We start from the raw sequence: 14,739 nt of genomic DNA on the forward strand, positions 1-14,739 counted from the left end.
ACACTTCATCTTCCAGAGGTCTCGTGAAAGGCATGGACCAAATGAGACACGTAAACACAGAATTTGTGAAAAATAAAAAAGTATTGGGCAGTCGGAAGCCAGCCACTGTGGACAGCTTTACTCAGTGTTGCACATCCTGCCCCAACGAGACTGAAAGCACAAGAGAAGGGGCTGTGTTCCAGGTCTCTGCACCCAGCCAAGTTCCGTGCACTTGAAGGAATCTACTTCCTTCTGCTGGGGGTTGGTAACACAAAGGCATTTCTGAGTTGCTCCAGGTCCTGGAACCTGGTTCAGTCTCTGGGGCCTCACTTTTACTTCAAACCCCCAATTTGAAAGAGAACAGCTTATCAATTCAAATTTTCTCTGTCCAATGTAGGGAAATCAGAACTCTATTCCTGGGGCCAGCAATGTGGAGTAGTAGGCTAAGCTTCTACCTATGGTTTCAGCATTCCTCCAACACATACTGCTCCACTTCTAATCCAGCTCCCTGCTTGTGGCCTAGGAAAGCTCAAGTCCTTGGGACCCTATATCTACATAGAAGGCTCCTAGCTTCAGACTAGCTCAGCTCTGCTCATTGCAGCTATTTGGGCAGAAAACCTATGGATGGAAGCCCTCCCTCTGTTCGCCTTCTCTCTGTAACTCTGTCCTTCAAATAAAAAATAATTCTTTAAAAAAAAAATTTAGGGGCCCAGCACATGGTAACCTAGTGGCTAAAGTTCTCACCTTGCATATGCCAGGATCCCATATGGGCGCCAATTCTAATCCCGGTGGCTCTGCTTCCCATCTAGCTCCCTGCCTGTGGCCTGGGAAAGCAGTTGAGGACAGCCCAAGGCCTTGGGAACTGCACCTGTGTGGGAAACGTGGAAGAGGCTCTGGGCTCCTGGATTCAGATCAGTGCAGTTCTAGCTGTTGTGGTCACTTGGGGAGTGAATCAATAGATGATCTTCCTCTCTGTCTCTCCTTCTCTGTGCATCTGACTTTCCAATATAAATAAATAAATAAATCTTTTAAAAATTAAAAAACTCTCTGCCCAAAGATGATTATCAACTTGAACAAACGATGATTAAAACTGCAATTCTGATGTCCAGAACAGGCAAATCTTTACAGACAAAAATAAATAAATAAATAAAACAGCCATAGCAGTTGGTGAACTACACTGGAAGCACTGAGAAGATACAGCAAACGACCAATGAAAACAGGGGTTGCTTTGGGATTGACAAAAATGCTGTAAGTTGCCTGTGATGAAGGCTGCGCCACTCCAGGACTGTATCAGAAGCCACAGAAGGGGTAAGCATTGTGGCACAATGCAACAGCCACCACCTGTGACACCCTCATAGCATATGGACATGGATTCAGGTTCCAGCTGTTCCACTTCCCAGTCAGCTCCCTGCTGATGTACCTGGGAAGACAGCAGATGATGGCCCAAATCCTTTGGCCCTTGCACCCAAGTTGGAGACCTAGATGGAATTCCAAGATCCCGGCTTCAGTCAGGCCCAGCCCAGCCAGTCAACAGATAAAAGAATGAGTTTTTTCTCTCTCTCTCTCATTCTGCCTTTTAAGTACATAAAACTTTAAAAAAACAAAAATATGAAAAACCAAAGTACTAAATGTGTGAGTTAAAAGGTCATGTGACTTATAACAAAATTGATACATATTTTTAATACTTAGGTTATTAGGAAGGATACTGCATCTCAGGAGGTGGAAGTCAAATTTAAAAGAACACAACCCCCAGCAACAAATCTAGAAATAACTGTCAAGATGGAAAGAAACATCGTTCCTGAAAACTCAGCCATCTCTCAGATCAACTTCCATGTCTGTGAAACCACGAAGCCCCCAAGACAGCCAAGCATGAAATCGAAGGCATTCTGTAAGCTTCCTCTACAAACCCAAGATGCACCCACGCTGGCCACTGAGAGGGGTAGATTTAATCCAGAATGTCCTTAGGAAGAGAAGATATCAGGAGGTGTATTTTTAACTTTGTAGAGCTTTTCTGCCATAACCACAACTTTCTAGAAACACTGTGACCCCAATTCTGCCCATCAATGTGGCTCATGCACACACCACTGGGTGAATCAAGTTACCAGAAACTAGCATGAAGGCAGAAGGGACCTCACACTTGGAGCCAAGACAAAAACACACCTCTGTGCTTACAGACTTCAGCTCAGAGAAACAGTGAGCCTGCGTGCTGGGAGACACCAACACAAACAACCACTGACTGGACCATGCAGCAAGTCAGGCCCCAAAACAAGAGCTTGCTGGTGTGCAGGGTTTCACCATGTCCTTATAGCAACCCTCAGAGGTCAGTGTTACTGCTCCCACTGTTTCGAGGGAGACTTCAGGTTTAATAGCATGTCAAGAGTCAAATGACTCGGAAGGCCTGGGCCAAATCTAGCCTGAACTGTGAATTCTACACATGTGACCTCCCTTTCCCCGCCTCCATCTGTGGACAGAAGAGCAAAGCAAAGCAAAGCAACACACACACACAGTCTGTCTTTCTCTCTCTCTCTTAACCAAGACACCAGCTGATCAGACGGGAGGAAAGAGTCTCATCTGAGCAGGTTCCCACAGAAAGGTCCAGGCCAAGTCAGCACCAGGAGTCACCAAGAAAACACACAGCTTGTCAGTTCACTGCTTCTTCAGTGCGTGTCCCGAGCAAAGGCCTGGGTTCTAGGAAAAGACCACCAGGAGCTCCTTTATGTGGAGTCTGCAGAGTCTTCTGCTGTTCTCAACGGGGTTCACAAGACTAATGTTGGCAAATCATTGACCTAGACGATAGGGTTGCCTCAGTTAGGTTAAGCGCACTCAGAATATGCATAAACTGCTGTGTGGCTTGCAGACAGGTTCTAGACCTCGCTGGTCCTCAGCTTGCTCAATCCCAAATTAGAAAAACCAAGAGCAATGAAGGGACAGAAAACAGGGAGTCCCTACAGGCTGGGCTCCACTGCATCTAACAAACACCCCCAGGATCACTGAGCCCAAAAACCTGCAAATAGGAGTCACAAACAAAATTACTAACGGTGTAAAATACGGTTATGAAATTTTAAAAAAGAGAGACCATGGATCATCTAAACCAACATGACTTACACAAGTACATATTTCTTTTTACATTGCACTGGGAAAGCATTAGTTTCTTATTTATAGTAGTGATAAGATGATCTTAAGAAAATATGCAAAACGCTAACAGAGTAACACACACTGGGACAAGCCCCTCAGGATAACGAATGTCTTTGGTCTAGGAAGCAGTGATCAAGGACACCCTTTTCAAGAGGTCACACTACTGTTCTAAGAGGAATTCAGAGCAGTAGAACAGCAGTCAGTCACAGAGCTGGATGGAGAGACCAGCGCACCTGATTCCCCATCAGTGTCTGTCCAAACAACAGGTCTGCTTCATTCCATCATTAGTCAATACAATTATCTCTTGAACCCTGTCTCTACAATGTTCATTCAAATCCAAATAATTATTGCCTCTCAACACAGCCAGCTGGCAGATTGCCAGCCACCTCTAGACACCCTCCTTGTATTCAAAGCCAAGATACAAAAGGTGAGTCCGGCATCCCAGCAGCCTTGGCCCCGGGCACTCCACTCTGGGCAAACGGAGTAGAACCAGCTTAACTGGCACAAACTCCCCCTTGGGCTCACATAGACCAAGCTGGTTTCAAAGTTCCAGCTCACCACCAAGAGCCACCTGACTCAGCACTAGGGATTCCTGCACCTCCCACTCTCCCCTCACGGCTCCCCCAAGTTTCTCCTTTGCCAAAAGATTAAAAGAGCATGAGAAAAAGGGTGCCAGAAGCTGTGCTTGGCATGGCTAGAGTATGATGCCGTAACCACAGATTCTTCATGGCACCCTCGGGGCCTGCAACTGTGTGACCAATCAAATTAAAGCTGACCTGAGACTCCATCAGAAGTCCTGGGTCCAACCTACTTACAAGTGGGCTCCTAACTGACCCCACATCAGGAGTCCTCCTATTTCCTGAGCCAAGGGACAGCCTGCATCAGCGAAAACGGAAGTGTGTGCACCTGCTTGAGGTAGGGCACAGGTTGCTGCAGACAACCTGAGCCTGACAAGCCAGGACACACCACACTCCTGTGTTCCCTGAACCCCACGGCCCCATGCTGCCCTGGCTTTCCAGCGTGGCAGGGCCCAGTTGTTAGAAGCAACAGGCTCAGAGCAATGACATCTAAGGCACTTGACTTCTGGGAGTCTTATTTAAAAGGGCTAAGGTTACTTCTCGCCACACAGACTTAGTCGCGCTGCAGCAACACTTTGCGGCCCTAGCCCAGGCCACAAAGAGGAAAAGTAAAGCCTGAAAGAATTCCACCATCTGCAGGCTTTATCAGCATGCTGTTTGTCAGCATGAAAAGCTGGACTCAACTGTGACTGAATAGGTAGCCTGGAAAGGCACGAGAAACACCCTCCCTACCCTAGACGTTCAGCACTATAGCAAGAAGAAAACTTCGACAGTGCAAAAGTCAAGCGGAATGCAAATGTCATCGTTCCCCTTACACCATAAAGGGGAAAAGCAAAAATGGTTTTATACAAAGTCTGAGAGTCATTATAGGGACTTTAAACAACTGCTTTTGGGGCCTTTCTCCTCAGGTCTTTGCATTTCCAAGGATAATGAAAGAGGCAAAGAGGAAGGAATGAGGGAGCCAGGGAGAAGAGACCGCCGGGACATGCTCATTCTATTTTTATACCTCGCCTACGGTTCGGAGTAAAGGAACACTCTGATTCTGAACTCCCACCCCTGTCACCTTCTGCGCTGAGCACAATTATTCAAACCTGCACACGTTCGTGGCACTGCCTCCAGATTCGGGGGCTGTCGGCTGCCCAGACACCCAGGAAAAGCGAGCTACGGCAGCACCCCGCCCAGACAGCCGGTGGCCCTGGCCAGGGTGGAGCTGCGCGCAGGCAGCCGTGGCGGCTTCGGGACGCCCCCGCCCCAGCACCCGCAGCTTCCCCTCTTCGGCCGGGCACCCGGGCGGTGAGCAGCTCGCCCAGCGCCCGCCCGGAGCCAGAGTCGTGGACGGGACCCGCTCTCCGTCAGGCTGTGGCGCGGGGCCCGTGAGTCCCGCCCCGAGACACCTGTGCGCGCCCCGCCCGCGCCGGCGGAGCCCCGGCCACCCGCGAACGCCTAGCAGCACTCTGCGACCGAGCGCCCGGGCTCGTCGGACACGGGCTGCCTGCCGGCTTCACCAACCCTTCCCGCCCCGGTGGGCAGAAAAGCATGGACGCGCGTCAGCCGGGGCCGCGGGGACAGAGTCCAGAAGCCCGGGCCCACCCCACCCGGGCCACTCACTCTTGAGCGCGCTGATAAGCGACTTCCCGTCTTTGATGAGCTCCTTGATGAATTTGTTGGTCTTGTCCAGCTCCGCTTCGTGAGACTTCAGCGTCTCTCGGAAGTGCGGGCTGTCGAGGCAGCAGTCGCTGAACTCGAGCGCGGGGAGCCCCATGGTATCCGCGGCGCGCAGCCGGGGGCGGGGGGCGCGAGCCAAGCGGCGCCCCGAGCTCGCACGCTGCGGGGTCCGGGTCGGCAGCCCCGACGGCCCGCGCGGCTCCACAGGTGTGGCGCCCGCTCGCCCCGCCGCGAGCTGTGGCGCGAGCGCGTCCGCCTCCCTGAGCGAGGGGCGGCTGCTCGGGGCGGCGGCGTGGGGCTGAGCGACGCTGTGGGGTAGCAGGAAACGGCGCAGCGGCCCCACGGCGGCCCCACGGCGGCGCGGAGAAGCGAGCGAGCAGGAGCGAGCGCGGACACCGCCTCCCCGCCTCCTGGGCTGGCTCGCTCTCCCGCAGCCTCGAGCGCCCTCTCACAGCAGCCTCAGCCACCCCGCCGGCGTCCGGGCCGCCCGAACCTGCTAGCGATGACCTCATCCCCCCGCCAGGCCAATCAGCGCATTCTCCTCAGCCGGACCCCCGAGCCCGCCCGGGGCCGCCCGGCCTTTCCGCGAGTTTCATCCAATCGGAAGGATCCGGAGGCGGAGCCTGAGGCTTGGGGCGGAGCCACGCCACCGCCTAGGTCCGCAGAGCCGGCTCCGCCCCCTCTCGCCCGCCGGGCGTTGCAGACCCCGAAGCTTGAGGGCGAGTGCTCCCCGGCTGGGTCTGCTCCGCCAACTCGGGACCTTGCCCGCCTGCCGCGCCCCGCCTTCCAGGCCGGAGATGGGGTGCCTCTGCTGGTCTTGACCGGAGACTGATGCGCCTGGAATTGGCAATTATGAAAAACCTGGCAATTAGGGCTGCAGCCCTTCGCTGCTCGCCCTGCCCTCCTGCCTGGGCAACCGAGCTTACGCTCCAAGCGCAGCCCTGACCCCCGAGAACCCTGAGTGACCTCGGGCTCCTCAGAAGCTGGTTGCATCGTAAAATCTCCCACCTCTTCTCGCCTGCAATCTTCCCGCCCCCTGCCGTCCGTCCCCCAGCCGGCCACTCGTACGGCCGCCCCGGGCCGTAGGATCCCACGTCCTGAGGAGAATTTCAGCCGCCCCGTGTTACACCGCCGCGTCCGGGGCCTGTCCTCCCTTCGGTACGCGGCGGAGCTCTCCACAAGGGCACGAACCTCCGCAGTCGGCCAGTGCACCCCAGCGCTATACCAGAGGTTGGCGTTGCCTGGGCGAATACTCACGGTGTGCACCGCAGGCTAGAGTTCTTGATAGATACCTGTGGGCATAAATGAATGGACCCTTTTCCAGGTCCCTCTCGAATTCCCACCCCAAGTGTGTGGCGCAGTCGTCCTCCTCAATTCTGGCAGCTGACTCCTTGCACCTGCCAGGCTGGGTGCCACAGGTGACTTGTAGGAGAACAGGGGCTGCTGTTGAATGGATTAATTCAGTGTCCAGGAACTAACAGTCCCTCCTTGAGTTGGGTGGGTTTGGCGAGGACGGAGTGGTAGTTCCCCCCACCCACTTTGGGTTGGATATTTTTTTTTCCATACATCAGTTTTGTGCAGGAACTAGCCTAGATAGGCGCTAGGTATACAAAGATGACTGAGTGAACCTGACTGATTGGGCTCCATGGGAGAGACTGAAGGAGCAGTAACAATTAGCCTAGGAGGCCTGGGTGCTGGGGAACACCACGCAGGAGCTGGGGTGGAGTTCAGGGACGCCTTCTTTATTGAATCCATACACGACAGTCAACCATTTGCTAGATGTATCTACAAGGGTAGGCTTCCCAGGAGGTACAGACAGCTATTGGTTATAACACTGAAAATAGTCACAGACGAGAAAGATCTGGAATGGTAACTGCATGAAAACACATCTGTGTAACGCTTCAGGTTGAATCCCTAAAGGTAGACTTTCTAGTTGTCTGTTGACACACAGGAAAACAGTATGGTTTAGGACAAGAGCAATCCTTTTCTCTCATGACCCTTTTTCCTTCTGTTTGGATGGCTCTCTCCTGAAGACTGTTCCTGTGGCTGCAGTAAGCTCGTGCCAGGAGCTGCAGCAGTGGGCCATGGACTCTGGGTTTCTCCGCGTGGCCTCTCTCTGTGGTCCAGCGTGCACTGCCTGCAAGCAAGGTGGTCCGGGGCCCCCACAGGCACGTCCTGGCTTGCAAGGGGAAGCTGCATCACCTTGTCCATCCTGCTCTTCAGAGTCCTGCGCTAGTGACCCCCTCCAACAGCCTCAAGTCACAAACCCACTCAGATTGAAGGAGCAGGGGAGCGGACTGTACCCCTAACATGGGGGAGTGACAAAACAGGAGACATGTTTGTAGCCATCTGTGGAAACACAGTCTGCCTCTGTAGGTTTAGCACAGGGCAAAGTAGTCTACAAATAGTAAATCAAGAAAACAAAATCCGATCCACAGATATTTGCCTTTATCCCGCTGAGGAAATGAGGCACACAGGTATAAAATAATACACATCTCTATTAATAACACTATAGTGGCATTGGTTAGGCTTAGTTTGAGCCAGGCACTATGCTAGATTCATTACATTCATTTAAACCCACAAGGTGACACTGGTATGGCCATCAGCCCCACTTTTCTGAGATGAGCTACTGAGGCCTAGACTGTAACCTGAAACAGGTTACTAGCTGCTAAGTGTGGGTGGCACATACATGACCACAAACATATGATTTAACAAGTCTCTTCACAGACATATGTGCATGTGGACAATGTATAAACCTCTTATAAATCTCATCCAGAATTTCTACAAAAGATCTCCCATGACTTTAGCAGTGTCGCCAGAAGGAACTCGGCCAGCTGAAGCACTGAGTAATCGGCACCCAGCAATCTCTCCTAGGAAACACGAGAGGCTCCATAAGAACAGGTAGTAGCAACACTGGGCCAGACCCCGCCAATGTGGCTCCCAGCCTCCTCAAAACAAATGTTCCTTCTGCTGTCTTTCCATGGGGTTATAATTCTAGTGAGCACTTATTCATTCTCTTTTATGCTTGAGACCATATGTTGGTTTAAACAGTGACTTCTTTGTATTATTACTGGTGAGGCACAAGTTTTCCTATTTTAAAATAATGATGTGGGGGTTGTGTAAATGCTATGTATCTCTAACATGGTGACAATTAGGGTTGAACATTTGTCAATACTCATGAGTGCATCTTGTTGTGGGTAAGATACATTTCAATAAAGTTTGATTAAAAAAATAACAATCAGCACAATGGCTCAACTGGCTAACTCGCCATATCCAGGTGACAGCATCCCATGCGGGCACTAGTTTGGGTCCTGGCTGCTCCACTTTCAGTCCAGCTTCCTGCTTGTGGCTGAGGAAAGCAGTGGAAGATGGGCCAAAGCCTTGAGACCCTTTACCCACGTGAGAGACTGGGAGGAGTCTCCCAGCTCCTGGCTTTGGATCAGCTCAGCTTTGGCTGTTGTGGCCATTTGGGGAGTGAGCCAGCAAACAGAGGATCTTTCTGTCTCCACTCTGTGAATCTGCCTTTCCAATGAAAATAAATAAATATAATAATAATGATGATGACCATGGCAGCCATGTTGATGATTTTAGCAAGTTTTTGCTATGGAAAGCACCTTATTTCATTTCTTTATGCTAAGCACCTTATTTTAGTTCTTCACTTAACACTTACTTGGGAAACAGGTACTACTCCAATTCCCATTTTACAGATCAGGAAACAAAGGCTTTGAGAAGTAAGGTGGCTAAGGACACACCATTACTGGTAGAGCTAGGCTTAAGAATTCAAATTTATTAAGTAACTCACCATATGCAATGTCCACATGCAATACTCCCTCTAAATAAAATATATATGCCTGAAAAGTTAGTCAAGAATGACAGTGAAACATTTAAAATGAGACCACACATGAATGAATGAGGACTTATCTAATTTTAAGGTACTTAAGGTTTTGTTATGTCCTAAATTAATAAAGTCAAAACAAATTGGAGGCTTGTATCATTATTTAACTCTCAGCATAAGGATACCTTTCATTCCATCGCTGAGTACCTAGCTCTGGTTGCTCTGCTTCCATCCAGCTAACATGAAGAGTGTCCAAACATGCGCCGCTGCAACCCACAAAGGAGACCAGACTGAGTTCTGGGCTTCTGGCTTCAGTGTGGCTGAGCCTCGACTGTCACATGCCTTTGGAGAAAAAAAAATCCAGCAATTGGAAGATCTATTTTCCCGTCTTTCAAATAAGAAGAAAATACATAAATAAAAAATTGTAATAAAAAAATAATGCTAGGTCTTAAGATTTGCATCAAAGCAACTGATTAAGCAAACATGAACTCTTCATTTTCCTTAAAGGAGAAAAAAATAGCGTATTCCTATCAAGTCATCAACTCACAGTTCTTTAAGGGAAGGGGGAGCATTCACTTGTACATGCAAGTCACGTGTGTTACCATATATGTTAATGTCAGCATCATTTTTATTTGTGCTTTTTATCATTGACCTATTTCACACCTACAGTTACTCCTAATATGCAGTCTCTCTTCTTCACTTAAGTACTAATATAACATTTGTTGCCTCCCAGATGTGCATCTATACGCCTTGAAAATATTAACATAATTAATCTCTTCACAGATCTCTTATGACCTTATCTCTAATGTATAGGGACGGGAATGGCAATGAATCACCTAGGTCACGTAACCACTGAGTGGTCCAGCTGAAATCTTCACTGGTTATTTAGCTTCAGACTTCAGCTCTGTTACTGGCACAGCCCAAACACACTCAACTCAGAAATTCCAGTTCCTTAGGATTCCCTACAACTAGTGGTGGCTGTATGCCCTTGCTCTGGCCATTGATATATAATTGGAAATCTGCTGGGTGGGGCTTTAGAAAAAAAGATTATTTTTTTTAATAAAGGGAGAGCAGACACAAACCTTTTGCTTATTTCCCTTCTCTATTCTCTACGGCATTGTGGTAGGTGGGTTAAGCCATCAACTGCAATGCTGGTATCCCGCATGGGTGTGAGTCCAAGTCAGGCTGCTCCACTTCCGATCCAGCTCCCTGCTAATGTGTCAGGGAAAGAAACAGAGCAAGGTCAAGCTCCAGTTGCTGCAGTCATTTGGGGAGTGAACCAGCAAACAGAAAAACTCTATCTATCTTTGCTTTTCAAGTGAATAAATCTTTTAGAAAAGAAAATGATTTCTTAAAGATAGTAAAGATGACAAATGTCTTTATAAGGCAGAGTGTGTAATAAAGAAAGGTATTTAGGGAAAATAATAATCCAGAATAAACCTATTCACAGAATGAGATGAGACCAAACATAATTGACATAATTTCAGGAGAGACCCAAGAAATAATTGCTCTTTGCCTTATAATTGTTGCTGATTAAATGACCAAATAGGTGAACTTACCTCAGCAAGATAAACTAATATAAATCAATCCTTGGACCTTGCTCTGTTTCTTGCTTTCAATTTTTATTCCTGTGTACTTTATTTACACATTAGCGTGTAATCTTGTGAGATTTTTGCTTAGCCAGGTATTTCTCATATTTCTTGAGCCCAGGATCCTGCTTTTTTTTCCCCTAGCATTCCATACCACGTTTACTTGGTGTTCTGTGGAATGCATTCAAAGAATGAACAGGATCACAGACAACAGGTGTAGAGGCAGACAAGAGAAAGAAGGAATGACTAGCCTTTCAGTTTCATTTCGATTGTCACAAAATAGAATATTTTACACAAGGAGTCCGCAGGTTTCTAAAGCTACTGGAAAGCAATCACCACCCAGATTCAAACACCTGTTGATGGATATGCTTTCATCTGTGTGGGTCCACATTCCTGTCTGTGGCTCTGGCTTTGAGGGGATGCTGTGGGGTTTTTTAGTGTGTGCCTGTGTCTATTCAAAGTAGCATGGTGGGAATGGCAATGGAAAAGGTTTCAATAAAAGAAGTGTTCCACCATCCCTTTCTTCTGTGGAGAAGCCAGCATGAATACTCAATACTGACATGCGTGATCTCACATCTGAAGCCAGGGTGAAGGCGATCCAATGCCTGCTGGGAGAGTGAATGTTCATGGATTTATTTCACTTGTATTCTCTCCCCTGCTTCCCCTTGTATTTGTTTTATGGAATTTTCCATCCACATATTTCTACGGCCCAACATTTGTAGAAAATTTGACTTAACAAAATGATCAGATGTCATACTTTTAAACTAAAACATTCCATCACCAAGAATATTTTTCAGCTTTAAACTAAGCATTTTTCTGGGCCACTACTCCCACTGGTGAGTGTGAGAACCAGAATCAGGGGTAGACCAGGTCCTGCAGGGCTACGACACCTGTTTCCCTGAATGTGAACTGGGTTGGGGGAAAGCCAGGCTGGGCTAACTGTGTCCACTGGGCCAAGAATGGGCCAGAGTAAGTGCAATCTGGTGGACTTTGCTGCAGCATCAGTTGGCAAGTGCTGGGACTGGGGGCAAATCCTGTCAAGCTAGACTGCAGAAACACCTGGAGAGTGTAAGATCCAGGACTGGGAGTGGGTCCAGTAGGGAAACTGTGGGTACCTCTCTGACGGGCTACAGCTCCCACTGGTGAGCATGAGAACCAGGGCTGGGGGCAGGCCTGACTAGACAGGCAGTGGCACCCAACAGCATGAGTGTGGGCTGGATAGTGGGGTTGATTGGGTTGAGCTAGACTTCAACATCCACTGACACGTATGAGACCTGAATGGGATGTGAGACAGACTGGGCCAGTCTGCTGCACATACTGGCAACCACAGGAACCAGGGCTGGGGGCAGGACTAGTGGGGATTTAGAGGGTGGCTGTTCCCACTAGGTTACAGTTTCCATTGGTGTACATAAAGGTCAAGTGTGTAGTGGGCTGGGTTGGGCTGGGCTGGGCTGCAGCATCCATTGGTTTATATAAGAGATGGGGTTGGAGATAGAACTGATCCAGTAAATGCAACTACCAGTGTGTGCATAGACAGATGTGGGTGATGGACTAAGCCAGATCCCATACTGGCAGGCACACACAAGAGTCGGGTCTGGGATCACCTCAGATGAGGTTTCTTCGGGTTTCCCCCAAATTGAACTGTTGGACTCAGAACTCCAACAATGGAGAGAATCATAGGATCTGTGGTCTGACCTTAGAGAGCATGTGTCATAACTGGGCCTCCTCAGTGGCTAAGACAGAGCAGTAGGCGGCATGCCCAGACATACATAGAGAACATGACAGTCCATCGGGGCCTGTGGAGGACATTTGGCAACACAGCAGAGTAGAGGGCAGAACAAATTGGCCAACTACCGCAGCCAAGCATTGACAGCAAATATCTGGGCAAATGGAGACTCTAAAGTGGTCTATGTCAGCCAAAGGACCTTGGAAGGATCTCCTCATTCTTGGATTGGCAAGATCAACAGCATGTCAGAAGTATCAGAAACACTCGAATAGAACCCATTGAGCATGCTGTATGTTGGGGACCCTGGATGACACCAGGTGGTTGTTCCCTTCCCTGGCTACTGGGGCAAGAGGTCAAAGAAAATTTGGAAGCAAATGGTCTCACCCATTTTCCCCTGATCTTCCACACTTCCCACACTGGTCCACTATGTAAATATCATCAAAAATACTTTTTTTTTTAAAAAGCTAAGCATTTTTCAAAGATTGGGTAGAACTAACCCCTATTCTTCCAAAGCTGGTCTAATGGTCTGAGCCAGTCCTGAAAGCTATTTTCTTTGTCCATAATAAAATGTGAAAAACAATGACAATATAATAAATTTTTCAATAAGCTAAATACATTTCATTTGAAGGAGTGCTTTCAATGTTCAGATTTTGACCTTCCTAAATATTTGGCATTAACATGGTTTGGGGGATATTAAGACACTCTTTGTTTAAAAAGAGGTAATTGGGCCTGGCGGCGTGGCCCAGCAGCTGAGGTCCTCGCCTTGAACGCCCCGGGATCCCATGTGGGTGCTGGTTCTAGTCCCGGCAGCTCCACTTCCCATCCAGCTCCCTGCTTGTGGCCTGGGAAAGCAGTCGAGGATGGCCCAAAGCATTGGGACCCTGCACCCGTGTGGGAGACCCCGAAGAAGTTCCTGGTTCCCGGCTTCAGATCGGCGTGCACCGGCCGTTGCGGCTCACTTGGGGAGTGAATCATCGGATGGAAGATCTTCCTCTCTGTCTCTCCTCCTCCCTGTATATCTGACTTGTAGTAAATAAATAAATCTTTAAAAAAAAAAGAGGTAATTAATTGCTAGTCTTTCACTGGTCATTTTAATTGTTGTCAAAGAAGTTTGTTGGGGAATTAGCAAACTTTTTTTTTTTTAATTATTTATTATTTAACTTCAGTAATTACATTGTATTATGTGACACAGTTACATAGATACTTGGGTTCTCCCCACCCCTTCCCCAAACCCTCCCACCATGGTGGATTCCTCCACCTTGTTGCATAACCACAGCTCAAGTTCAGTTGAGATTTCCCCATTGCAAGCGTATACCAAACATAGAGTCCAGCATCTTATTGGGCAACTAGAAAATGATCACTCTCCAACTTCAGCTCATCATTTTGAGATGATAAAAACAGTAGCTACATAATTTTTTTTTCAAGTGCTCTTGGGTAAAACTGATATTTTGATAACCTATGCCCTGCCAGTTTTGCTTTTTTTCTAGTTTAAAGGTTGAAAAATAGCTCCTTGAGCCCCAGGCATGGGTGAGTCTGTTTACTGCTATGTTCTCTGTGATATACAGCATCCAGCAATGGTGAGCATTCAGTAAGCAATGCAGCTGACAGAGGAAACCAGAGTGATGAGTGTGTAGTGAGGAAATGGTTTAACTTTTTCTACCAAAGCCAGTTAGGCTCATGGGCCACACACCTTTTTGCACCTACTCAAGAGCTTGCCACTGAGTCACAGACAGCCTCAGGTAATGCAGAAACGAAGGACTACAGTGGCTGTGTCCCACTAAAATGACTGGACACTGACATTCCTATCTCCAGTAATTTTCATGCATCATAAGATATTCTTCTATTTTCTCCAACTGTTTAGAAACATAATAATCATTCTTAGCTTGTGGACCATACGAAACAGGTGGTAGGGTAGAACTGGTCCACAGGATATGGCTTGCCCACCATTAGATCAGCCAAACAACAGAAGGGGAAAGTCAGTACAACATGAGACCAGAAATTTCGAAGGTGGTGTGCCCAAGAGCCTATGGTCTCAGGAAAACCAACTTAAGACACCAACAAACCATGTTTTCCAGCTATCCACAGGGAAGGTATCATCCAAGTCCTTAGTAGATTATTGTAAGAGGTGTTAAACTTATTAACAGGAAACATTTTGCAACTAGAAAGGACCAAGTAAAACTCAAATACATGAATACAAAAGAAAAAAATAGTCCATGAATCTAGTAGTTGATG

General features: G+C 48.2%; 1 protein-coding gene and 1 long non-coding RNA gene across 6 annotated transcripts in view; both read right to left on the reverse strand.

The window, feature by feature from the left end:
- ARHGAP26 (Rho GTPase activating protein 26) overlaps positions 1-5,801 on the reverse strand; it is a 412,073-nt gene extending 406,272 nt beyond the window's left edge. For 4 of the 5 annotated variants that reach the window (XM_058677832.1, XM_058677829.1, XM_058677827.1 and 1 more), the window contains exon 1: positions 5,301-5,644. In XM_058677832.1, coding sequence (XP_058533815.1) covers positions 5,301-5,454 — 154 coding nt within the window. In that variant the 5' untranslated portion in view covers positions 5,455-5,644. Of the gene's footprint in view, positions 1-5,300 lie in introns of all 5 variants that reach the window. The other variant, XM_058677831.1, reaches the window with a different exon arrangement.
- A 3,641-nt stretch (positions 5,802-9,442) lies between these two features.
- The window catches only part of LOC131482665 (uncharacterized), a 38,908-nt gene continuing 33,611 nt past the window's right edge, over positions 9,443-14,739 (reverse strand). Inside the window, exons 5-6 of the long non-coding RNA XR_009247212.1 lie at positions 10,275-10,404; positions 9,443-9,534 (exon numbers count right to left, since the gene is read on the reverse strand). This is a non-coding gene — a long non-coding RNA (uncharacterized LOC131482665). The remainder of the gene's footprint in view (positions 9,535-10,274; positions 10,405-14,739) is intronic.

The sequence above is a fragment of the Ochotona princeps genome, chromosome 19 (assembly GCF_030435755.1).
Source record: "Ochotona princeps isolate mOchPri1 chromosome 19, mOchPri1.hap1, whole genome shotgun sequence".
Lineage (NCBI taxonomy): Eukaryota > Metazoa > Chordata > Mammalia > Lagomorpha > Ochotonidae > Ochotona > Ochotona princeps.